This window comes from Alnus glutinosa, chromosome 4 (genome assembly GCF_958979055.1).
Source record: "Alnus glutinosa chromosome 4, dhAlnGlut1.1, whole genome shotgun sequence".
Lineage (NCBI taxonomy): Eukaryota > Viridiplantae > Streptophyta > Magnoliopsida > Fagales > Betulaceae > Alnus > Alnus glutinosa.
Genome location: NC_084889.1, coordinates 29,975,092 through 30,002,345, shown reverse-complemented (window position 1 = coordinate 30,002,345; position 27,254 = coordinate 29,975,092). Strand labels below are relative to the sequence as shown.

Here is a 27,254-nt window from a genome sequence, read left to right as displayed (position 1 = left end):
TTGTTTTTTTGGCTCTTTAAATCTAAAGAGAAATTTTGACAAAGGTTAAACTTAACATTTACTAAAGAATATTATTTGGGCATTTTTGTTGTTTTTGTTAAAAATGTAGAAAAAAATCTAAATATAAAGAGTCTATTGTGAATGCTTTAATACTTGGTATCATAATTAAGATCCTATACAATTATTTGTCCAAATTTGATATAATTCGAACAGGTGATTGTGAGAGACCACTTATGAGACCCATTGACTCAATAAAAATTGAGTAATGCTACATATCATCCCCTTGTCCTCCTTTTGTCCTCCCAAATTTGATGTGGCTATTAAAATCACCATTGAATTTATGATAGATCATTATTGAATTTTGATCCAATGGTAATTTTAAGAGCCACATCAATTTTGAGAGGATGAAAGGTGGACAAGAGGATGATGTGTAGCATTACTCATAAAAATTAGGTTGTTCAACCACTTATCTAGTCAGGTTTATCCTATAAATAGTCTTTCACGATCACCTACTCTAATTTACTACTTGATTAATCACATACTCAATAATAATTTAAAAATAATTTAAAAAGTCACTTTATTATTTAATAAACACTTAATAAATATTTATATTGTATGTAAAATTATATAAGTTAGACATACATTGGAAAATATGCACTAACAGAAAAACTCCCGCAATCTTAGTAGGAGATTGGAAGAAATCCCGACCCCATTTCCAAACAGCATGTAACACGCCAACTACTTGTCCATTTGATAATAATAATAAATAAATAAAATAAAATAAAAAGCTTGTAGCCATGTAGGACTAAAATATTTATAATTAAAGGGATATTGAGTGAAAATATCAACCCATATATTTCCATTCATAATTTGGCAGCAAATGGGTTTTATCCGCAAATTCTAGTTTAGATAAGGGCAGTTTCTCGTTTATAACAAACAAGCTTCAAACACTTGTTTGCAGGTGTGCCAGAGCGCAGTTCGGCGGAAGCCGCCAATTTCTGAGTCTCCCGCTCTTCTTTTCGATTCTCAACACAATTTATGAAACGGTTGGAGTAAAAGAATCGAAACAAAAGTAGGAAAAAAATAAATAAATAAAATTGGAGGGAGGAAAATGGCGATCCCTGAAGCGGAGCGCCACCGTGTCAGGTTTCGGCCGGGGATCGAACCTAAGGTTCCGTTGAGGCGGCTACTGCGGGTGGCTTCGGTGGCGTGCGGGATTCAGTTCGGGTGGGCGCTGCAGCTCTCGCTGCTGACGCCGTACGTGCAGGAGCTGGGGATCCCGCACGCCTGGGCCAGCGTGATATGGCTGTGCGGGCCGCTCTCGGGGCTCGTGGTGCAACCTCTGGTCGGTCACATGAGCGACCGCTGCACCAGCCGCTTCGGCCGCCGGAGGCCGTTCATACTCGCCGGGGCGGTGTCGATCGCCGTCTCCGTCCTTATTATCGGATACTCGGCGGACATCGGTTGGCTTCTCGGCGACCGTGGCTCGTTCAGGCCCAGGGCCGTGGCTGCGTTCGTGTTTGGCTTTTGGATTCTCGACGTCGCCAATAACATGACTCAGGGTCCTTGTAGAGCTCTGCTCGCCGATCTCACTGGTAATCCTCCATTGCCTTTTCTGCTATTATATGTTTTTCTATTTAATTTAAGCGTTGCGAGAATGCAATAGATTCTTCAATGGCAAATCAAACTTGATTGACGTTAATTTATTAGTGTCCTTCGAACCAGTTTATTCCGATAAAAAAGGAAACTGTTGAATGGAGGATTATGTTTCTTTGAAATGTTAATTTTGGTCGTTATTTATTTATTTGTTGGTTCCGTGCAGTTGCAGCGGAGATGAGATGATGGGGATTGTTAATTATTGATATATTTTGCCGTCTTAGCATTTAAATGGATTAGGATTCATCAGTTAATGATCTCTTTTGTGGAACTAGAAGTACTAAAAATTTCCTTGAATAGACTTTGTCGACCATTAATTAGTACGGGGGAAGAATCTCTGAATGTTTCACATGTTGATGGTGGGCATGAAAAGCAAATGGATTAGTACTCAATTCAATCAAAATTGTAGCAAATTGGATTGGAGCTCATTAAATGATGTAAGGGCCGTGGAGGGTTATAGTTATACCCAGGTTTCACTGTTGAATTCCGCATAAAATCGATATCCTAAGTTTCTTGCCACAGATTATTCTTGCAATCTACACAGCAGACTGTAGAGCACCGCATATTTCGTCAAAATGAAATATGCCTATTGAGAAAGGAGAGAGACATGAAGATAAGTATTGCTGAAAGTTTTGTATGAGAGCCATAGTGAGATATATATAATAGAACCTGTCCTTCTTAAATGTTTTTTGTGTAAAAAATATTCCCAAATTAAAAAGGTAATGGTGTGTGGAACATCGTTCATTCTTTTGAGAAACACCAGTTACTACTTAGTACCTACACTTGCATGTGCAACATATGTAAAAGATTAAATTTTGTCAAAAGATAAAAACTTATGTAAACAAACTACAAGTTGACATATGTCTTGTTTTAAATATCTGTCATGCTAGGAAAGGATCATCGAAGGACTCGAGTGGCAAATGCGTATTTCTCTTTGTTTATGGCTGTTGGCAATGTTCTTGGCTTCGCCACTGGATCATATAGTGGCTGGTTCAAAATTTTTCCATTTACTCATACCACTGCATGCAATGTAAACTGTGCAAATCTCAAGTCTGCTTTCCTTATCGACATTGTGTTCATTGCAATTACTACATATGTAAGCATATCAGCAGCTCAGGAATTGCCTCTTGGTTCGAGTGTGAGATCCACACCCTTTGTCGAAGATGGGCCAGGAACGTCAAGTCATGCTCAAGAAGCCTTCCTTTGGGAACTGTTTGGGACTTTTAGTTATTTTTCAGGGTCTATATGGGTAATCCTGTTTGTTACTGCTTTGACCTGGATTGGATGGTTTCCATTTCTTCTTTTTGATACTGATTGGATGGGTCGAGAGATTTATGGTGGCAAGCCTAATGAAGGGCAGAATTATAGTACTGGAGTTAGAATGGGCGCGCTTGGTCTGATGTTGAATTCAGTTGTTCTTGGAATAACTTCGGTGCTCATGGAGAAGCTCTGCAGTAAGTTGGGGGCCGGTTTTGTGTGGGGGATTTCAAATATCCTCATGGCTCTCTGCTTTCTTGCAATGCTAGTAATTACCTATGTGGCGAAAAGTTATAGCTATGCAGGCCATGCTCTACCTCCCGATGGCATTGTAATTGCTGCATTGCTGATTTTTGCAATTCTTGGCATTCCTTTGGCGGTAAGTCATGCAGTTCTCTCCTCTAAAAGGAATACTGGCTTTCTATTTTTTTTTCTCCTACTCATTCATACTCAAATGAAGGGCGAATAGGAGTCTAACTTCTATTTTGTGTGCATTGTGAATTTATGCCGTCATTGCCTACGTATGCAGAGGGCCTTAATCACATGTTGCTGTATTCTTCAGCTAAAATATGACCGATATGATCCCTCCAGTATAGCCTTATCATTGGGGCATCAAAGAACTATGCAAAATTTTCTGGAGCAGGGCCTTCAGACTGAATATTGCGTTTTTGGATAACATTCTTTGCCTTTTGCCTATGTGATCATAAGTTAGAACTGTCACATATATAGTTAACATGAGGATGACACTTGTATGCACCATGCGAGAGCTCAGTTTATGCATTGATTGTTAATTTTTTTTTTTTTCTCTTGCAGATCACTTATAGTGTTCCATATGCCTTGATATCCACACGTATTGAGTCTTTGGGACTTGGCCAAGGTGAGCAATTTTTTTTTTTATGGCTACACTTACAAAAATTTTCTGGGAGATGTTTGCTGCTGGGCTGCTTATCTAAATAAATGGTTGGGTTCTTGCAGGATTATCAATGGGTGTCCTGAATCTGGCAATAGTGATCCCACAGGTATGGCTGCCCTTTCATTCCTTTATTATATGTGCATATCTGGCACTACTATACTAAATGGTAATCAATTCATATTCATGATAGATGTTTTTTTATACCAAGTTTTGGGATGAACGATAACTAACATGTTGTCCGACCTTTGATTGTCTGTTGAGATTCAATTTGAATCCTTGAAACCTTCATTCCATTCAAACCTTGAATCTCAAAAAGAGAAGGAAAATATTTTCCGTGAGTGACTTGGTGGTTGGTATTTTATTTCTCACACTAAGGTTCAAGGTTTGAATTGAATGGGGTTGTTAGGCGTGTTGTGAGTTTGATACACATAGTTAGCCCACATTTGAGAGGTTTTTATTGCATGGGTGCTTGATATACATTGATTGCTTACTTTATGGTAAGTTAAGCTTTTGGGATTGATGGTTCGGTCATGGTATCCTATCCTTATTTGGCTAAAAGTTACCCGGTTAATTTCATGGAGACCTCATTTTGTTTAGTTTCTTTTACTTATGCACATGTAAGACTCAGAATTGATGAGTTTGATTAGAAATTAAGTGTTACGGTGGGTTACAAGAGGGGGAGAATGTTAGTGTTGGTATGTTTTGTGAGGTTGATATACATTGTTGGCCTACTTCCTAATATCTTAAGCTTTAGTGTCCGTTTGATTTAGTGGTTTGAAAAAATAGCGATTTCAAAACACAGTTAATGAAAACGCGATTTTTAAATACACAATTAAACATTTGGTAAATTCGTGGTTCAGCCTTTAAAATCGTGTATTTTTAAAAAGCACTCCCTTACCTATGTTTTGAAAATGTGAATTTTTCCACGTTTTCAAATTGCCATTTTTTTCAAACGGGACACTTTCCACGATTTTGTTTAGAAATATTCTTTTGTCTTGCGAAATCGCGGGGCCAAAAGCATTCTTAATATAAGCTTTCAAGGTAGATAGTAGAGCTAATGTATTATTGGAGTCTTGTTTCTGAAGTTCAGTTATCCTAGAACACTCGTTTGATTTTTTTTTTTTCTTCTGCATGTGCAAGGCCTTGGTCTTCAATTAATGAGCAGGCTTGCACGTTAGGGGGAGAGAGGGGGGGTAAATGAGTAGGTGCTTGATATATATTGTTGACCCAATTTTTGAGTGTAAGCTTTTGAGATCGATGCTTTAACATGTTTTTAGAGCCTGATTTATTTGCTTGTTCTTGGACTCCCCGAAACAGGCCTATCATATTTTTTTTCGGGGGGGGGGGGGGGGGGGGGGGGGGGGGGGGGGGTTGTATGCCCCCTGGCTTTTGGAACCCTCCCTTCGTAGTGATGTATAACTTATAGTATTGCCCCATTGTTTACACTGTCCCTTGTAAATTTTTGAATCTCTTCATAGTGAATTTAGTTTTTTTACTAGTCCCATTATTTACGCATGAGCTCTTATGGGGGCTTTGTCCATAGCCTCTCCTTTTTGTGCATGTGTTTGTGTTTGTTTGTTTGTTTGTTGACTCCTCGTAATATAAATATAATCCCTCCCCATATTACAACCCATCTTTTAAGTTAGTTATGTTTGCTCGTGATAATTCAATTCAAACAAGTGAAGTCTTACTAGCCCAAAAATAAGTCAAAAGACTCAGATTCCTAATGACATGATGTGTTCAAAACTTTAAGCAAGCCAATGAAATGCAAACCACAGCTATGGTTTAACTCAAACTTGACTACAAATTTTTTTTTTTTTTTTTGAAATATAAAATAAACAAAACAACATAAAAACAACGACAAGCATTAAGCATCAAGCTCCTCCCCCCAACCTAAAACTTACATTGTCTCTAATGTAACAAAATAAAGTAAAGAAGTAGAGATTAGGAAAAGTACCTTGAAGTGATGAAAACAAACCAAACTTATTGCCTGCAAAAATTAGAAAAACAAAACAAAAACACTAAACTACAACACAAACATTTCGATTATAATGACAAATTGAGTTCATGTGTTTGGCATATCCCGATAAATAGGATCCTCCAAATTACTAGACTCATCTATCGGCTCAAAATCTTCATAAAATGGTTTCAAATATTCTTCTTTAGAAACATTACCATTTCTTAAGTTTTCAATTTTGGGTGCTTTGACACTTGATGAATGAGTTTTAATGTGTACATGCAAGTCCTCAAAACATGAGTTACATCCATTAGTGTCCATCACTGTATCAACATCTAGAACAACATGAGCTTTTTCCAATTCTATATCATCACTCATGGGATTTAGTAAACATGCCTCTATAGGATCAGAAAACATAGAGTGAGAAAACTTATCTTCCACCAAGGTTTGGATCATGTCCACCTCAAGAATCTCCGCATCATCATCAATGCCAGGTTGTTTACAATTGTTGAAGATGTTCAACTCAACGGTCATATTTCCAAATGTAAGTTTCATGATTCTATTCCTGCAATAAATCAAAGTGTTAGAAGTAGCCAAAAATGGTCGTCCCAAAATGACAGGAATGTCAATGCTAGAGTGTGAAACAGGCTTTGTATCTAAAACAATGAAATCCACAGGAAAGTAAAATTTATCCACTTGCACCAAAGCATCCTCTACTACCCCTCTTGGTATAACAACAGATCGGTCGGCAAGTTGAAGAACAACTTTGGTGGGTTTTAACTCTCCAAGGCCCAACTGCTCATAAACTGTGTAGGGTAGTAGATTTACACCATCTCCTAAATCCATTAATGCTTTATCAATCTTAGAATTGCCAATGATGCATGGGATAGTTGGTGATCTAGGATCTTTTTGCTTCAAAGGGATTTTCTGCTGAATTATAACACTTACTTGCTCTGTCAAAAATGTGTTGTGAACAAAAAGCTTTCGCTTTACCGTGCAAAGATCTTTCAAAAATTTTGCATATGAAGGAATTTGTTTGATGGCATCTAGCAAAGGAATGTTTATTTTCACTTGCTTGAACACTTCCAAAATATCTTGATTTTCTGTTCCATTTTTAGGTGCAAGCAACCTTTGGGGAAATGGGGCAACAGGCTTATACACTTTCTCCACAACATCTTCAACCTCATTAGGCTTGTCATCTTCATTGGTTTCTAAATTTCCCTTAGGTGGTGAAATTTTTGTTGTGACCTCTTTATTAATCACATTTCCACTCCTAAGGATAGTGACAGACTTGGCATGTTCTACTTGAGTATTGCTGACTTCATTTACCCCAGCTCGAGTACTTGGGTTAGGTTCAGGTTGGGCTGGAAACTTTCCTTTCTCTCACACATTCAACTGAGACTCAATTCTACCAACTGCGTTTTTCAACTCTTGAATATCTTGCTTGGTATCTTAGTTGATCTGAGATTGGCTTTGTATGAAGGCTTGCAATGTTTCCTCCAAGGTCTGCTTATGTGGTGGCACATAAGGAGCATGAGAAGAAGATCCTTGAAGTTCATTTGTAGATTGACCATTTCTCCAACTAAAATTCGGGTGATTCGGCCAATTAGGATTATACGTTTCAGAATAGGGTGAACTGAATGGTCTTTGGTATGCATTGGCCGCATTGGCCTGTTCATGCAACACCTCTTTGAAAGCAAGGATTGTGGGACAATCCTTGGTCAAATGCACATTAGCCTCACAAATCTCGCAACTAATCTCAATTGGTTTGGGACTCTTAGTTACACCCACTTTGCTCAACTCTATGGCCTCCACCTTTATTGTCAATGTAGCAATACGAGCACTCATATCCTCATCTGCTTTAATGTGATATAAACCGCCCCTAGAATTGGGTTCAGGTTTTGCCTTATCAGTCCTTCTGTGGTGTCCCAGACTTGAGCATGTTCGGCCAAGAGATCAAAATAGTCCCAAGCTTCATCGGGTGCTTTGTTCATAAACTCACTATTACACATCATCTCCACAAATTGCCTCATGTTGGAAGTCAAACCATCATAAAAAAAAACTTATCACCCGCCATGTTTTATTCCCATGATGTGGGCATGAGAGTAAAAGTTCTTTAAATCGTTTGTAGCATTGAAAAAATGTTTCATTTTCTTTTATGGCAAAATTCATGATGTTCCTTCTCAATGTATTAGTCTTATGAGTCGGAAAAAACTTTTTCAAAAATTCCTTGGTCATCTCTTGCCATGTCCCTATTGTTCTAGGCCTTAGGGTGTGTAGCCAATATTTGGCTTTCTCAGTCAAAGAAAATGGGAACAATGTCAGCTTAACAACATCATCAAGATTACTAAGATGCATAGCACAAACCATATCAAATTCCTTGAGATGCATGTATGGGTTCTTAGAATCAAGCCCACGAAACTTAGGCAGTGATTGGACTACCCCAGGTTTAATGTCAAAATTTCCTGTATTGGCGGGGACTGCCATGCAAGAAGGGGTACTTGACTTAGTGGGTTGCAAATAGTCTCTAAGGCTTTTGACAGGTTGGTCAGCTTGGTTTTCAAATTCATCCTCATGGTTACTCCCTTCATCATCAGCCATATCTATAGAGTTGTTAAGAAACTCTAGCTCAGGATTATGCAACTCTATAGGGAAAATATCAAATTCTACCTTACTAAGCTTTTTTGTGTAATCGCGTTGCCAAACGCTCATACACAAAATTAAATCAATATGCTACGAAGTAGAACTATATCACCTGGAGACTTTATGATGCCTTCGCACTTTTCCAGAAATAAATCTCCCTTGAATTTCTCAGTTGTAATGATTAGAAAGTTGGTACCTGTTAAAAAAAATAAAACACAATTATTATTTTTATTATTATTTTTTTTAAAAAATAAAACAAAATAAAATTAAAAATAATAATAATTAAACTTAGTGTCTTAAATGCATTCCCCGGCAACGGCGCCAAAAACTTGTTGGACCATTAAGGGTGCAAACCCAAGTGCAGGTTTTCGCAAGTAATAAATTACGGTAAGTCCGAGGTCGATCCACAAGGAATGATTAGACACAAGAGAATAATTTTTATTATTATGCAGAAAAGAAAAAAAAAAAAAAAATAGGAATTTTGCTTTTGAAAGTGGAGCAAAGGAATATAATTTAAATTAAAAAGTAAATTATGAAACTAAAATAAATAAATTTGATTTGGAAGATAATATTGGAAAAGACTAGGGTTTCAAGGATCCACCTAGTATTTTATTATGTATTCATGAGACATAAAAAAAATATAAAATAGATCAAACATGGGTTGATTGAGAATTTGATTTCAAAAACATGAAACAATAAATTAAGCATTCCATATATTTTCGAATCATATCAAATCAAACAAAGTAAGCATTTGATATAAACAAAAATCATAAGGAATCAAAATAAACTTGTCTCATTAAATTACTCTCAAATAAAAATCATCCCCCAAATTTAATCATTCATCTATGAAAAACGAATAACATGATCTCAAGAACACATAATAAAAATACTAGGCTTCACCTCTAGCCCTAGCTAGAGGTTTAGCCACTCATGTTTATAAAAATAAATTCCATAATCAAAGTACTAAACATAAATTAAAAACAAATAAAATAAAAATTCAAACTCTACGCTTCTATGCTCTTCTGTGCTCCTTTGCTCTTCTCTTCCTCTCCACACACTTTTTACAAGAGAAACAACAAATATATATAGTGCAGGAACTAGGGTATTCGGTGCTTCTCTCTTTGGAAAGAATCTGGTGCTGCCTCTTCTATCATGAAAATTATGAATTTTAATTTGCGCTTCTACCCGTCCGAGTGCTGCCTTGTTATGGAAAAGAATTGTGTCTCTTTATTTGCTGCCAGATATTGCATGGATTCGGCTGCCAGATATAGAGAAAAGAATCATATCTTCACGTACACGGGTTTGGCGGCTTCTTAAGGAAAGAACTCGTTCCTCTAAATTTCTTGCACGGCTACAGCTCTGTCATGGAAATAAATCAGTGCTGCCTTTTCTCTTTTGGAGAATCGTGTAAGAAGAAACGTTTAAAACAACTTAATTAGGAAAGGGATCAACTCGACTTGGCCAGATTTGCATGGATGAAGACGTGTCCTGCTTCCTTTGATTCTCTTGGATTTGTGTTGACTCGTGCTGTTGCTAAACATGTAAAGAAACGTATCTTCAATATTTGGTGCTGCAGACTTCAACAAAACGTGCATGTCTTGGTGGTCCATGTTTAGGTTAAGACAAAAAAAAATAATTATTCCTTGCATCTCTATGTCAAGACAAAATCTTTCCTTAATGGCAATTATTTTCTCTTCATTTATATTTTATTCTCCCCAATATTCCTTTCCTTTGTCAATCCACAAAAAAATACCGCTATTTTCTCTCAGTAACCTGCAAAACACCAAGACACTAAAACTAACTAAAAATATCAGAAAATAACAAAACTAAATGTATAGTAAATGTAAATTAAGGGGTCTAAATACACAATATTTGGCGTCCATCAATGTTTGTTAGTTCTTAAATTCTCTTTCAAAATTAATAGATATGTGATTAGCATGTCGAGTAATTTATAAACTTGGAAATACTATAGTTATTTAATAATTTATGTGAACATATATTGTACTCATTAATTTTATACTTATGCGACATTGACATGAAACTTGGGATATATTGCTTTGCCTCTTGATCATTATTCATCTTAGGATTTCTCACATTAATATATTGTCTTGCCTTTCATTGAAAAAATTTCTGGCTCACTAAATGTGAGAAAGGATGTTTGTGAGTCCCAAATTGGTTAGTTGTGGTTTTATGTAATAATTGGCCCGACTAGGTGGCAGAGCACCTTTTTTTAAAAAATAAAATAAAATGAAATAAAATTCTTTTTTTAAAAATTATTAGGTTTCAAGCTGATGTGGCATTATTGTACACGTGGCAACATTTTATTAGTCTTGTATGACTTTTTTTATACACGTGGCAAAAATTCAGTCAAGTTTTTAAATGGTAGATGGACAGAGGTATCAAATAGATAAACTTGGAAAGTACATGTATCAGTTTTGTTACTTTTTAAAACCTAGATGCCTTTTTGATAAAGAGCGAAACCACAAGTATCAATCATGCATTTAACCCAAAAACAAAACACAAAACAGTTTACAATAGCACAATTTTTATAAAACTTCACACACCTTTTTTTTTTTTGATAAGTAAGAAGACTTTATTAATGAAAGTGTAAGGCGCCCCTACGCACACATGAAGTATATACAAGAACAACCAAAGCTAACCCGCAAAAACCCAATAGAACCAACAAAACCTAAACCCCCGAAATCGAAGGAAAACCCCAAAACAAACTACAATAGAACCCAAGTAAGATACTAAACAACCCACCACCCACCAAAGTATACAAACCTACATCATGTGTGCCTTGCCTTTCTTACTCCTAGAGGGATCTTTCGCAACACCATAATTGATGGAACTATGCAAATTAAGTAGCTCCCTTTTTCCCTTAAGACTTTTGGCGTGCAATCATCTTCTCCCGCTGAAAATATTCTTCACACACCTTCTTATAGGAAAATTTTGAAAAAACACTTGTTCATTTTTTCAGGTGTGAAGATTGACTTATTGCTTAAAAAGGAAAAAGAAATTAGAAAACATAGAGAGCTGGCCACATGACCACACCACCAAAAGGAGAAGACAAGGTGGCCGTGTGGCAACCCAACATCACAAAGGTGGTTGCGCGAGTACCCCAACATAATAAGTTTGCTGTGTTTTCAAATCACTTACCAAAGATAGCCCGACTTTTTGTGCAGCTAGTTCAGTTTGACGCGCTTTTTTGATTAGGGTTGTAAACGAACCGAGCTGAGCTGGGTATTGGAATTGCGGGCATGGCTTAGGAGCTTGAAAAACTCGAGTCGAGCTTTGAAAATGTGTTCAAGCTCGGCTCTTGAAGCCTCTAATCGAGCCCTAGTTTGTTAAAATATCACTTATTCTAAAAGCTTAAGTTGATAGGAAGAGGTAAATTTAATAACTTAATCAATACTTTAACACTTCCCCTCACGTGTGGGCTTAGATTTCCTTTTGATAGGTGATGCCTAACATGTGGAATATTTAATTGAAACGGGAGGTAAATGACGGAGTCAAGGTTCGAACTCAGGACCTTTTGCTTTGATACCATGTTAAAATGCCACTTATTTTAAAAGTTTAAGCTGATAGGAAGATGTAAATTTAATCATTTAATCAATATTTTAACATAGTCGAGTACTTGACCGGCTTGGCTCAGGTATTTTTCTTTTTACTTCCATCCGTGCTGGAGCTCAATTATTTTTTAAAACTTAAATCTGATTCTCAACCAACCAAAGACTTAGCTGGTTAAGAAAAATAGACCAAATTTTACTTTTGGCTCATTTAAACTCCACGACTAATGGCACGTAGGGTGCACCTCATCATGAGCTTTAAGAGAATGTGGCACCCTTTTCATAGATGTAGTGTGAGGGAATTGGGCTTGTTATTTTCAGTGTGAGACAAAACGAGATGGCTGGTTTGCATCTTCTCGTGCCTCATTGTTTGCTGGTTTCTCTACATGTCGTGTAGGAAGTAATGCATCTGTCGATGTTTCTTCCAATCAGGTCATTAGGCTCAGCACGTATTCACTTAGTAGTTTCAAATTTTAAAGTTATTAAATGTACGTAAGATTTGTTTATTTTACATTTACAAAATTCATTTGAAGACTAGCGAATAAAAAATGGAGCATCAATCCTCTCGATCGAGTAATAGGTAAAAATGTAATTCCGCCACTTGGTTTTGTTTTCTAGTCTTATGTATATTCTGTCCAATGGGCAAATCAATCATTTGGGCATCTTTTATAACTTTAACACCCAATTTTTGGTCCATCCTTAATTTGGTGCCTTGTATTTGCTAACAGAGGTCTTAATTTAGTGCCTTGCATTTTGCTTGTTCTTTTTCATACATATTTACTTGGTATATATTATATATTAACGAACTAGTTAGTATGTTAAATTGTTAATACGAATATATATATATATATATATATATATATATATATATATATATATATATATAGCATTCTTATTACTTAATAATTAATATACATATGGTTATGTTCAATAAAGCCTTGATGGGTAAATGGTTATGGAGAGGGATGCTCTTTGGAGGATGGTGGTGGACTTCAAATATGGAAGTATGAGGGGTGATTGGTGCTCTAAGGAGGTTGGGGGTTCTTATGGGTTTGGTGTTTGGAAGAGTATTAGGAGGGGATGGGATGCTTTTGCAGCTCATGTAAGATATGGGATAGGGAATGGTTCGAAAGTTCGGTTTTGGCATGATTTGTGGTGTGGGAAGATTCCTTTGAAGACTCTTTGTCCAGAATTGTTTCTCATTGCTAGAGGCAAGGATGCTTGGGTGGAGGAGAATATGCAAAGACAAAATGGCACAATTCTATGGAATATTCTGTTTTCTCGCCCAGTTCATGATTGGGAGGTCGAAGCGGTTAGTAGATTTTTTGAGATGTTGTACACTCTTAAAATTAAAAATGAGGGAGAGGATAAGATGTGTTGGAATCCTGCGCGAAAGAAATCTTTTGAGGTAAAGTTTTACTATAAGGTCTTATCTAGTCCTATTCAGTCTTCCTTTCCATGGAAAAGTATTTGGAAAGTTAAGGTCTCCCCGAGAGTGGTTTTCTTTGTTTAGATGGCAACGTTAGGGAAAATATTAACCTTGGATAATTTACGAAAGAGAAACATTATTGTGATGGAGTGGTGCTTTATGTGTAAGAGTTCTGGAGAGTCCATTGACCATTTGTTTTTGCATTGTATGGTGGCTACAGAATTGTGGAGGACGATTCTGCAAATGTTTGGGGCGGAGTGGGTAATGCCGCGGTCGGTGAAAGATATGTTGGGGAGTTGGAGGGGGCAAAAGGGTAATCAGACTCTGATACCAATTTGGCGCATGGCTCCATTGTGTTTGATGTGGTGTGTTTGGAGGGAATGAAACGCACGCTGTTTTGAAGATTGTGAGATTGATTTGATGAACTTGAAGAGACTGATGCTACAAACGATGTTTATGTGAAGAGAAAAATTTCAGCTTATGCATGAGTGTTCTTTTTTTGAATTTATAGATAGGTGCTCTCTTTTTTCTTTGAATTAGGGGCTTCTTGTATACGTCCTGTGTACTATGGGTTGCGCCCCTTTGCGCCTTTTGAATATACTTTACTTATCAAAAAAAAAAAATTAATATACATATTTATATAACCTATTTTTATTAATATATGTTTGTGTGTGTACAAAGATATAAGAACGAGCTAATGAGTCGAGCCGAGCTTATACGAGCTATGTTTACGAACATTAGTTGACTCGAGCCAAGTTTATACGGGTCGTTTAATAATCGTATGTAATTTTGTGTTCATGAACGGTTCATATATTAAAGGAACCAAGCTCAAACTGAGCTTATACGAGCCGATCTCGAGCGGATTCACAAATGGACTAGTTCATTTACAGCCCTATTTATGATGGTGGTGTTTACCTGGATTGTTGGAGCCTTGTGGTGGCTGTGTGGAGACTGTGTGTGGATAATGACTACAGAAGTAAGAATGAGATGAGGGATTAGCTATTTGTTTTGGACATTTTTTGAAGGAGAAGGATAGTGTAGTGGTAGAGGGGGGGATAGTGGTGTGCAGGCTATGGTTGAGAAGGATAGTCTCTCTCTCTCTCTCTGCTTTTAATTTATTTATTTTATGGTGCTGAGTTGGGTGGATGTGTCATTTCAGCTTTATTCCTTTAATGGCATTATAAATTTAGGCCCCATAAGTCAATGCACTTATTTCTCCAGGTTTGTAGGTAGGGTGGCTATATGTTTTTTTCTGAAATTTATCGAGGGGGAGAACTGTAATTTTACCCCTTTATATGTTAGTGGAGAAAGAAAAAAGAAAGGGAAAGGTTAATTTCCTTTTAGATTTGAACATTCATTTTCGTAACTTATTGCATCTTTTTCATAAGTGGACACGTGAATTTTTTGCTATAGGACTGATTCTTTTTCTGAGACTCCAGTTGAAAATATAAGGGTCACCAAAGATATATTGTCTACAGAAAACAGCTTTCATTCATTAGAGAGTTGAAATGTTAATGCCAAAGTAGTTAACCATGTGGAGTTTTGGGAGACTTCCCCAGACGAGTGAGTATTGTTAAAATGTAATATAACATTTGTTGCGTGAATTGTAGGAAACTAGGGCACTCACAATTTTGTTCTAGTTTATTTTCATGAAATCGGACACCCCTTTTCATGCAAGTCAATGTGGTTGTTTCTGAACCCTGATCTGTTCCATATCCAATAAAGAACCTCATTATATTCAGAACCACAAATTATCAAGGGCATGCTCACCAATAAAAGTTATTGAAATCAGAGGCCAACATATATTTTAACAATCAACCTTCTGGTAAGAAGTCTAAATAAGTTGCAAACATATGATGTTTGTGTTCTGATTTAAATAGAATATTTTAAACCCAGACTTATCTTTCCTCCAGAAGAATAGGGGTGCTGGAGTTCTGTTGAAGCTTGGCCTTTTAATCACACACAAACACACACACACACACACACACACACACACACACACACACATATATATATATATATATATATATATATATAAGTAAAGAAGTGATCTTGAGTATAGAGATCTAGAACCATAACTATAACATAGAAGAAAAGCTCACTTTTAAACTTATCAAAAAAAGAAAAGCTCACTTTTATGTTGAATACATGCCTGAAATATCACTAAGAATAACTGCACCCTATAATACTTGCTACCTCGCTGAATTGTTATCTAGAAGCATGTTTACAGCAATTTGCTAGCTTGACCAACGCCAATATACAAAACACTTCCGGCTGGAATCATCTAAGATAAAAAGAGTCAGTACTTTAGGCATTTTGAAGAAGCAGGCTTAATTAGGCAGACATCAAAGTGTGAGCTCACTTAAGCATCATGCGGGGGGAGAAAAAGAATAGATTTTCATGTTTATGTTAGGCTGTTAGCTATCGAAAAACGATGTTAGAATAGATTTTCCCAATTGTGAGATATTACCAGTTTACCACCTATAATTATGAGAACATTCATGTAGTTTATTACCCTATCCGAGAATATTGATGCAGTTAGGTCTCTTATTGTTAACTGTTGTTTATCTCTGCTGCTTATTCTTAATCTAATATCCTGGTCTCCTAGTGACTCGTGTAGTTCTGGGAATAAAAATTCTGTGGAAAAATGCCTTTGTTATAATTCTTAGTCAATCTTTTGTGTTTGAGAGTAGGTCGTGGTGTCCGTGGGAAGTGGACCATGGGATCAGCTATTTGGTGGGGGAAATGCTCCAGCCTTCGCTGTGGCAGCAGTTGCAGCCTTTGCTAGTGGACTTGTAGCCATCTTAGCGATTCCACGATCTGGTCCTCAGAAGCCCAGAGGCCTCACATGAGGTATCGTGTTGTATCTACTTTTTTCATGAGTTCTCTATCAAGTTAACCACTAGCCAGAATTTGTCAATAGATATTGTGACTTCTATCTATTAAATTCAATTAATAATCTGAAATTCATTTGTCCAGGAATCTCTATCTCTCTCTTCCCCCCCCTCTCAATATTTCATTTCATCTTTTTAAGATATTCAAATAAGTGAAAGGCCTAAAGTTTCTTCTCATTGGTTGTTGACATAGCAACTTAGAGTGGACAATAAGTCTACTTTTTTTTCTTTTCTTTTTTTCTTTTTCTTTTTTCAAAATATTGGAATCTTTGAGAACTGTTTCTCATTTATAACTCAATGAAACCCTATGACAGTATGACTGAATGATAAATCCTGTTTAGAGTAGTGAGGAAGCTCCGGACTGAAGGCGTGAGGTCTCCATTTACAATGGGCACTGGTGGACATTCTACATATATAATTAACGGTGGAAAACAAGCCATTTTTGAAGCAATAACATCTCAGACATGCTTGAAAGCTGTCATCAAATGCTGCGTGAAGACAGGTTAGTTCCAATCAGTGGAGAATTTCTTCACCAAAAATCAGTCCCACTTAATGGAAAACGGTTGCTTTGTGGCCAATTGCCAGAGAAAAGTAGGTGATCGAAGCCTCTAACTCTGGATTCCAAAGTTACTCTCAAGACTAGTTCCTTACCAACCAAGATAAGTTGCCCTTAATTGGGAATTATTCCTCATGAAAATAAATTTTCTTTCAGGGCTTATTGTGCGATGATGGTTCGTTCAGCAACAATCTATTGGAATCTCATGCATTTTGTACACGATTTTTGTTGTATGAATATGAAGTGTGCTTGGTGGCCAACAATGAATATGAATTATGCTGATTGAAACCTTGATGTACACATCTTTTATGCTCTGGCTTTTTCTTGCGGAAAGCTGGCCGGAATGATTTCTATGGCAGGTTTTATTTATCATTTCTCTCTTTTTCTTTAATTTCTTTTTTGTCTGCACTGCATCTAAACCTTGGAATAAATTCTCGTGTTCATTGCACGTATCAGTATCAATAGGAGTCTGTATTTTTGCTTTGAATGCTCCCATCAAATCTTGCTACTAAGGCCTGTGATGCATTTGAAAAATATACTAGCCTGGGTACCAACATTTTGAATGAACACACGACACGACAATCCGACGTGCCTTGCCAGTTGTCAACTTAATTAATTACTAATTGACTTGTCAACTATATACTCGCAAATATTTGCCGTGCAAATATTTAACACCTGACACGTGTGGAGTTTGGAGAGAGAGAGAGAGAGAGAGAAAGAGAGAGAGGGAGAGAGATTTGTGGGTATCTCAGCTATAAGCCTTGGAGATTAAGCATCTTTACCTTTTTCTGGAAAGGGGAGAGGGGAGGGATGGAATCTGCGAATTTGTTCGTGTTTCAAGGGGATCGATCAAGTATAATCTTCATTAACAGAAAAATTCTGACAGGTCTTGTCATTGTTGCAAATACTTTCCCCCCAAACATGCATTTTCCCGAGCTCCACTACAAATCTACAACTTGCAGGGGGGGGGGGGGGGGGGGGGTAATATGATTTTGTGATTGACATGGGTAAAAGTGAATGGCATCACCACATGATAAAAAGGGTTTGTCCATTTCTGTTCCTACAACAATCTGGTGGGGTCTCCCCCCAACTTGGATGCTAAATTCGAAAAGGCATTCAATTTCTTTGTCCATTGGAAATTTGTTAGGGTTCGTTTGGGTGTGTGAGTTTTTTGTATGAGAAAAAATTAGATAAAATCTGAGTAGAATTTGAATTATGAAAAACAAACAATTGCTACCCAAACATGTTGTTAGGTTATGTTGCTTGAGACATAGCTTTCATGGCAGCAACTTATTGATCTAAACACACATGGACTCTGACATTGTGGGGAGGGAGGAATGGGTTTCATGGAAGTAACTGATTCTTCGAATTAACTGCTCTTTGTATTTAGAGACTGGCGATGGTAGGGCAAGGGTTTTTGTTGTCTTACATGGGCTCTGTTGTGCCAAAGGGGATACATATATTTCATGGTTCTAACTGGTGCACGTAATTTTCTCTTTCCCTCAGTGTTTGTTCCCTTTCTGCCGTCTGCCTCTTCTTCATACACCCATCTACTGTCATTTCTCCATTACCATCCATCGATCACTTAGTGGTCCCTTTCATCGACAGCACCTACCTCCATATACCCCATAAAGATAAACCTTTTTATTTATTGTAAATAAATCAATTCGAAAAGGTGCAATTAATAAAGATCCACTAGATTTTTTTATTTATTTTTTTATTTACTAGCCCTCCCCCAAAACCCACCTGGTTTAACTAAACCAGCTGCCATGATTTCGTCCCACTTCCCAGCTCTCATGTTTTGTAATGCACGCAAACTGTTCGTTTGTTTGAATGATTTTTATATGAGAGTTGGGGATCTTGGAAGATCTCTTAATGGATCGGAAAATCTCTCTGCCTTCTCAGTGCTACTTAATTCGATCCTTTTAACAAATTCTCCACCAAATAGGTCATAAAAACAAAAGAGAGTGAAAACAGATGGGGCCTGGAAAGAAGGTAATTGTCACCTCAAACTGGGCAGCAGTTTAAGCGATCGATTCATGCAGTTTGGGTGTTTCAAAAGTGTGGGGTTTTTTTCTCACATGGGTTGTGGAAGAATGGAACATGCATGCTTGCCTTAGAACACGCAGACATTCAAACTTAGCTGCTGGCCTGTAGGCATTTTGTCAACACATGTACACACACACACACACAAAAGAAAAAAAAAAATATGCCAATATATATGCCCTTGTCACTTCACACAAGTAGGCGAATTTTGCTCATCGAACCCTTCCATCCACTTGACATCTAAAGATAAACTTCTTTTTGGCTTTCTTCGTACAGAAACCAGAAAACCCAAAGATGGGTGTGTTCAGAAAGATTATCCACTACTTGAGCTCAAAAGTCGTTTAAATTTAAACCTGATAGAGGGTAAACGCACCCTCAAGTGACTGCAACCAAAAAAAAAAAAAAAAAAAAGCACCCCATTATCATTTAAACAAACCAAACCACCTGATTTGGCGGTAACAAAAAACATTATCCTCACCAGTCACCCCTCTTAGCCAGAGCTTTGTAAATTCTCTTGCTCTTTCTTTTATAAACTCCACCCATATTGAGAAATGAATATACAGTAGCCTGATAGTTTTAGAGAGAGAGAGAGAGAGAGAGAGAGAGAGAGAGGTCGGGCCCCCATGGAAAAGCTTTGGGTTATCAGATTTTTTTTTTTTTGGATGAACGATTTTATATTAGAATTCTCTTTGATAAATTGACACGTTTCTGAGAACAAAAGGTAGGGCCTAATCCCGGCCATGTATATATATGCGCTATCCTCTATACACCGGGTGCCATATTCAAAGCCTTCCAGCCTCCCAACAAAACAAAAAATAACAGCACAAGCAGCGTAAAGCCACACGCAAAGCTATATTTTTCATCTCTCTTTACCCACAAAACAAACTATGTGTAATCCAAATCCATCTTCTCCCTCTCTATCACTCTCTTCCAAGAAAACCCATAACGTAAATCTCATCAAGTCTACGGATCTTCAACCAGATAGTACTGAAGAGCTTCATAGGTGGCCAACACCTTCTGAGGTAGAAAAAGAAAGAAGAAAAAAGATTCATGCACACACACACACACACACACACACACACATATATATATATATCATTTACATCATGAGCATTTAAGAATACACTTAAAAGAAGAGCAATGATAAGTACATGCATATCAATTACAAGGTCGGTCAATATTTACATGCATTTTTCTCAAGCACTTACTTTTGTTTGAATTCAGGCCTTGGAAGAAATCAAAGCCATAGGGAAAATCTCAGGCCCAACAGCCATCACAGGTCTACTTCTATACTCAAGAGCCATGATCTCCATGCTTTTTCTCGGCTATCTTGGAGAGCTTGAGCTCGCCGGAGGATCTCTCTCCATCGGCTTCGCCAACATCACCGGCTACTCCGTGATCTCCGGCTTGGCCATGGGAATGGAACCCATTTGCGGACAAGCTTACGGCGCAGAACAATGGAAGCTTCTCGGCTTAACTCTGCAAAGAACAGTGCTTCTCCTCCTCTCCACCTCCATTCCCATCTCTTTCATGTGGCTAAACATGAAGAGAATCCTCTTGTGGTGCGGTCAAGACCAACAAATATCATCAGTCGCCCATACTTTCATTCTCTTCTCCATTCCAGACCTCTTCTTCCTTTCACTTCTTCACCCTCTTCGAATCTATCTCAGGACCCAAAGCGTCACATTACCGTTAACTTACTGTTCAGCCATCTCTGTTCTCCTCCATGTCCCAATCAATTTCCTTCTTGTCATCCATTTCAAGATGGGTATTTCAGGGGTTGCAATAGCAATGGTTTGGACTAATCTCAATCTCTTCCTCTTGCTTTCTTCCTTCATATACTTCTCCGGCGTGTATAAAAAGTCGTGGGTATCTCCGAGCATGGATTGCCTCCGGGGATGGTCGTCTTTGCTCGCCCTGGCGATTCCGACCTGCATCTCCGTCTGCCTTGAATGGTGGTGGTATGAGTTCATGATATTGCTGTGTGGACTTCTTGTCAACCCGAAAGCAACTATTGCTTCCATGGGAATTCTCATCCAGACCACCTCTCTTGTCTACGTTTTCCCCTCAGCTCTCAGTCTTGGAGTTTCCACAAGAATTGGGAATGAATTAGGCGCAAACCGGCCGGAAAAAGCCAGAATTTCCATGATCGTCTCCCTAGTCTGCGCCGTCGGATTAGGCCTCGCAGCCATGCTGTTCACAACGCTAATGAGGCATCAATGGGGGAAGTTCTTCACAACCGATGCAGAAATTCTAGACCTTACTGCAATTGCATTGCCCGTCGCCGGGCTCTGCGAGCTCGGAAACTGCCCGCAAACCACCGGCTGCGGAGTTTTGAGGGGCAGCGCGAGGCCGACCATCGGAGCAAACATCAATTTGGGCTCATTCTATCTAGTGGGCATGCCTGTGGCAATCTTCTTGGGGTTTGTGGTAAAAATAGGGTTCTCGGGGCTCTGGCTAGGCTTGCTTGCGGCGCAGGCTTCTTGTGCTCTGCTCATGCTTTATGTTCTCAGCAACACGGATTGGACGGTTCAGGTAGAGAGAGCAAGGCAACTCACACAGACTTATACTACGTCTCCACCTCCGTTGCCAATATCATCATCATCATCATCACCGGCGACATCTAACAGTGAGGAATCCGACAAGAAGGCTAATCTTGAAGAGATACTGTGCATTAATGGTGATGATCAGCTTCTGAAGTTAGCCTCTCTTGAAACAGACCCTCTTATATCTACTCGACATCATACAGTGGATTGATGGGATTTTCACTTCCGCCATTTTTCCCCCAGCTCATGTGAAAATTATTTAGATTAAACTCCTTTTATTTCAAAAGTTATTGTATTAACAATAAATTAATTAATTAATTTAAAAAAAAAAAAAAAAAAACCATTGTAGAATAGAATCGAAACACTTTTGTATTACTTCTCCAAACTGGCATTGTGCGTTTGTGTGTTTATGTTGTCTGATAGAGAGAGAGAGAGGTTAAGCTGTCGGTTGTTTTCGAGGCGTGGGGGAGTAAGAATCTCTGCCTACCTTTCTTGTTGTTTCTTTCCAAATTGGGCAAGCATCTTGACTACCTTAAAAGGAAAAATTAGCGTAATTCACTGTAAACTTCGGCTAACACCACCCCAGATCTTAAGATTGCTGCTATATATATCCCCCTCCAAAAAAAAAAAAAAAAAAAAAATTATTACCATATATATAATATAAACTATTAGATAATGATTTGAACATTCTAATAGCTCCCCTTAAGATTCGCATTGTTAACATTAATTATCAAATAGCTCGATCTTTTTATATCTCTTCTTATATATCTCTTCTTATGACCTCTTAAACTAAGGCGACGAGTAATATGCGACCATCAGACCACGTCATGTCGATGATGGATATGTCTTTGATATAAGCTAGCCGACTGAATGGTTCGGACGCGGGTTTACTTTATCGAAATGCATGTCAATGAAGTGACAGGATTATAGTTGACAAAACGCATGTACAAATGTATTAATTCCCTAATAAAACGTTCACTTGCGTACGTGCGTGCGTGCGTACACAGGGGAGGAACAGTTCCATTACATACGCAGAGAAAAGAGTGAAGAAGGATAATAATTGGTACTAGAGAAATGTACCTGCTGAAGAAGGCCTTGAGTTGGGGCAGAGGGGCCCCTGCTTCGAACTGAAGAAACAAAATCAAGCTATTATTGCGCATGTCTACTTCTCAGATGACAAAACAAACAGTAGCAGTGCCTCTCTGTTACCAGTTCCCCCCGCCCCACTCCCCCACACCCTCATCCCATTTCTACCGCTAATATTTTTTTAAAAAAATAAATTGTATATCACTGTAATACAATTAAAATGATATAACAGTAAAAATTAATTCTTATATTTTTTTTAAAAAAACTTCATTTAACTCTTATGAATTGTCGTTGCTTTTACAATTACCCGTCTATTAAAATTCACAAACAAAAAAAAAACCCTGTTTATATATATATATAATTTCAAAAATTTAGACGTTTGTATTTTTGTAAATTCTGTTAAATTTTGACCAACTTTTAAATTCTTGCAATTTCTTTTTTTCCCAAAAAAAAGGACGGGTACTAGGAGAATTTTGACACCCTCTCCCTTGGGATTTTCTATAAGGGTGAAATTAAAATATAAATACACTAAATTTGAGAGTTTTTTTAAGTTTAAGATGGCGATTGCAAACGTGATAGAAGATCTCGGACAGGGACAGAGGGGGGGGGGGGATGGCAGGGGCTATGCAAAAACTGATTTTTGCATTCGAGACTCCATAAGAACTTCTGGCTCCGTCCCTGATCTCGAAAGTTAATTAAGTGAAGTGTTGATCCATGCAAAAACTGATTTTTATTGCCACTTTATTAAGTAAACTGATTTTTATTGCCACTTTATTAAGTTATATGATAATCATATAACAATATGATAAATAACATTTTTCTCTTAATATACAATAAGCACCCCATAGAGTATAATATTGAGGTGGCCATCTCATTTGACTGCTGAATAGTGGTACACGTATTTCTCTCCCCTATAGTGCGCGCTCTTAGCCATTTCTACTTTCTCAATCTCATCACCTTTTCTTATCTTCTTTTTCTGAATTTGCTTGGATAGTATCAACTTCTCTCTTTCTACCTAGCCATCCTAGTATTGTTCCATTACAAAAACATGCATTTGGGGCAAAGAAATGTCTCTGTAATGGGTTGCATAGCATTGCAAACATGAATAATTCCTAGGATTTTGTCGTGGGAATTGGCACCCATTCATTTGATTAATATTTAAAGTCACACCTTTTTTTTTCTGTATATTTACATTTTTCTTATATATATGTACTTAGATGCCCATCTCAATATGCTATACTATTGGAATAATGTACGGGCTCGTTTGAGTTTATAATTTTTTTTTTATATTGTATTCTATTATTCTTTATTATATTCAAAAATGCAGATACTGAGAAAATTCGGTTTTTGAAATTATGTTTGGATAGTTTAAAAAACCTGAGACAAAATTGAAAAAAATTTGATAAAACTTGAGTATAATTTGAATTTAAAAAATTCACCCAAACATGTTTTTCAAAAATAATAAATAAAGAAACATGGGTTATCCAAACATGCCCACTAGTTATTTTATATAATAAAAAAGCATTTTTTATGCAAGAGTCAATGCTTATGTTGAGTTGATGGCAGCCACTATCATACATTGATAGAGAGGATCAAAACAAGAATTGACATGATTAGACGTAATTGTGACTATATCGTATAGTATGTAGTAAAACGGGCATTATTTTTACTCCAAGTATTAGAATCGCGTATAAGACCTCAATTCAAAAAGCTTATCTCAGCGGGGTCATTACGGCCCCCTATCTTTGTTTAGTGAGTGCCATTTTGGGCCTCAAATTTCGTTGTTTTCCCCTCCGAAACAGCATTTTAAGAAAAACAAGTTTTACTATTTTAGGAAATATTTCAATTTGCATATAGTGTTACATCAATCTAGTGAGACGTGAGTTGAATATTTAAAATTACTCTTTTTAAAAACTATATGTCTAAAAACCGTTAAACCAAATGGACACTTATTTTATTTTTTTTTCAAAAAAAAGAAAAAACTATAGAAATTATAATTCATCCTCTTTTTGATATATAACTAGGTAGTACTGAATTGTGACAATAAGGTATATATAACTTATATGCTCATAAAGATTAGTTTCTTCCTGTACAAGAAAAATGTTGATTGCTTCTCATTCTATACTCTTCTTGAACAAAAAAAAAAAATTAAAAAAAAAAAAATCTGCATAATAGGGATATATAATATCTTGTCATGAATATCTGAAAAGAAAGCTGAAATGACGCCCACAAAGACCCCGTAACTTGGAGCCAAACATAGATGCATGGCAGGCGGGATAGGGTTCCAGAGATTTTCCCAAACCACAATAGACGTAAGCTCAATCACTCAATGCCATGAACAATTTGCCTTTGTCTCTCAATCACTCTTATCATTTTGATTGTACACACACGATGGAACTTCACTTTCTCTTTTTCTTTTTCTTTTTCTTTTTTTCTTTTTTTCTTTTCTTTTTTTCCTGGTCGGATGATAGCATTCACATCAAAATAAAGCTTTATTTCTAAGTAAAATATCAATTACACTTTCTATCTATCTTTTTTTTTTTTTTTTTTTTTTTTTTACTTTTTTAATCAACATCTGAAAAAGGGTTACATGAGATCGGGTGAGCTCCCTAACAATATATCCAAAAAAACAAAAGTAATATCGAAAGAAGATCGATAACCAGAAAATGGGTTCATTGATGATCTCACAATAATTATGTACAACCTAATCCTATGCAAGAGCCGCTAAAAAGAAGGGCATTGGAAGAGGCCGAAACCCCTCCCCCCCCTCAACAAACAAATTGTAGCTATGCTTTTCTATCTCTCTCAAATCTACTTAAAGAAATGCTATACGAACTCTTTTATATATATATATAAAAATAAATGCTTACTCTATAATGTAACAATTATAACATCAACTTTTCACTATTTAATTTTTTAATGTAAACTCTTTTTCTGTAACTACCAGTGTAGATAATAAACATTTGAGTGTAAAAGTTGGTATAGCATTTATCCGCTCTATAATTTGATAAAAAAAAATAAATAAATAAAAAAGTCTGCCTAATTAATGGGACAGCATGGAAAAACTGGAACCACACGTGTCATCTATTTCTGAAATGACCCCCACACGATCCAGCTTTGTTGATAATAACTTTGGGTCGAAAGATACGTATGTCTGTCCCTTACAATTCCTTCAAACCCTAGTTGTTTATTCAAAATAAACGACATGAATTGAATCACATAATAAATGCTTTAATATATTATAATTTAATATAGTATCAGTAAAAGTCATCTTAAGTTTAAACTTTATTTTCGTTATTAATCTCTTATTTTAATTAAATATTCTATTTATTAGACCTTACTTATTAAATAAGGGTTAAACCCATACGAGGGGAGCAATTAAATACATCACTTCCTGTCATCTTAAGTTTTTAAGATAATTCTGTTAAGAAAAAAAAGTTTTTGAGATAATTAGTAATGAATTAATATTTTTTTATTTAACAAAAAAAAAAAACATATAAGAGATGGGTGAAATATATTCAAGGAAATTATTTGGGCAGTTGAGGGTGGTTCTCGACCATCTTAAGGAGTGGTTGGATCATCTCTTAATTTCGAGTTGGATCGAGAAAATTAAATACTCTTACAAGTTACAATACTAAAGAATTACACGGACCTCAATCCCAAAAAATGCATGCATGCCATGTGTAACGACCCAGAAAAAAGCCGCTAGCCACATATGCGTTATCATTCCAAAAGAATTAGTCAATTTGAATTTTTTTTAAAATTCATTATCAAGCTCGGTTTCACCTAATAATTAAATAATGTAGGACTTAGCACTCACGACTATTTTTATAAACCACCTACTCTACGTGAGCTACTCATCTTCTCAATATAGGACCGGGATATTACAAAATTCTCATCTTAAACTCCTGACGTCCTCGTCAAGGCCACTACATGACCTGGTGTTACTAGGTAGCTTTGATACCGTTTGTAATGACCTAAGAAAAAAGCGCTAGTCATATCTACATTATCATCTCAAAAAGACTAGTCAATTTGGAGTTTCTTTAGAATTCCTTAGAAATTCCAGTTTCACCTAATAACTATGCAACTATCATATAAAAAAGACTAGTCAATTTGGAGTTTCTTTAGAATTCTTTAGAAATTTCAGTTTTACCTAATAACTATGCAATGTGAAACTTAATACTCATAATTATCTTTATAAACCACCAACTTTATGTGAACCACTATCTTCTCAATATTGAATCAAGGTATTACCCAAGTGAATAAGATTCCAAATCACAATACATGTAGGTCAATGCCATGAAAAAACATAAAAAAAAAATAAATGTCACCAAAGACACCCACCCCCCGTGATTTTGCTGGTATACATGATGGATATTCACTTTTTTTTCCTTTCTTTTAGCCAACTAAGTCTATGGTGGTCAGTGTTCGTGCACATTGGTACCTCCTCGATCAGTCTGGTGAAGATAGGTGCCCCTCGAGCGCCAGGGGAAGAGGACACCTTCCCTGCTTCCAAATTTATCTCCGTACTTGATGTTTGGAATAATTGAGGACCCCCATTATTGCTGCCTCTACAGTACCTCGAGCTTTTATTAATACTTCATTTGAGATCAACTAGATTAAATTTTACGGTATATATCTACCAATGTACACAGTGCATGTCATGTCATTTAAAAATTTTAAATACTGTCACAAGGTCAGA

General features: G+C 36.8%; 2 protein-coding genes across 6 annotated transcripts; both read left to right on the top strand.

Moving 5' to 3' along the window:
* The first annotated feature begins 862 nt into the window (after positions 1-862).
* LOC133866960 (sucrose transport protein SUC4) lies at positions 863-17,246 on the top strand. Of its 5 annotated transcripts, none has more exons than XR_009899956.1 (7): positions 863-1,595; positions 2,547-3,292; positions 3,727-3,790; positions 3,889-3,932; positions 16,118-16,277; positions 16,665-16,820; positions 17,031-17,246. XR_009899956.1 is itself a non-coding variant. In XM_062303625.1 (6 exons), exons 1-5 carry the CDS (start codon positions 1,112-1,114, stop codon positions 16,274-16,276), a joined length of 1,497 nt encoding a protein of 498 aa, XP_062159609.1. In that variant the 5' UTR covers positions 863-1,111; the 3' UTR covers position 16,277; positions 16,665-17,246. The 5 variants fall into 5 exon arrangements, 3 of the variants coding, with proteins under 3 accessions (XP_062159609.1, XP_062159610.1, XP_062159611.1); XR_009899957.1 differs by having other exon boundaries at positions 16,665-16,909; XM_062303625.1 differs by having other exon boundaries at positions 16,665-17,246.
* Positions 17,247-19,706: 2,460 nt separating this feature from the next.
* LOC133866959 (protein DETOXIFICATION 48) lies at positions 19,707-21,813 on the top strand. The gene is made up of 2 exons (XM_062303624.1): positions 19,707-19,942; positions 20,145-21,813. The coding sequence occupies exons 1-2, from the start codon at positions 19,808-19,810 to the stop codon at positions 21,675-21,677; spliced, it is 1,668 nt and encodes a 555-aa protein (XP_062159608.1). The 5' UTR covers positions 19,707-19,807; the 3' UTR covers positions 21,678-21,813.
* The last annotated feature ends 5,441 nt before the right edge of the window (positions 21,814-27,254 follow it).

Bases quoted from the DNA above. Each gene is read 5' to 3' on its own strand.
- LOC133866960 (XM_062303625.1), top strand. From the start codon at position 1,112: ATGGCGATCCCTGAAGCGGAGCGCCACCGTGTCAGGTTTCGGCCGGGG. The intron at 3,293-3,726 runs GTAAGTCATGCA...TTTCTCTTGCAG, and splicing joins TTCTTGGCATTCCTTTGGCG to ATCACTTATAGTGTTCCATA. The intron at 3,791-3,888 runs GTGAGCAATTTT...GGGTTCTTGCAG, and splicing joins GTCTTTGGGACTTGGCCAAG to GATTATCAATGGGTGTCCTG.
- LOC133866959 (XM_062303624.1), top strand. From the start codon at position 19,808: ATGTGTAATCCAAATCCATCTTCTCCCTCTCTATCACTCTCTTCCAAG. The intron at 19,943-20,144 runs GTAGAAAAAGAA...GTTTGAATTCAG, and splicing joins GGTGGCCAACACCTTCTGAG to GCCTTGGAAGAAATCAAAGC.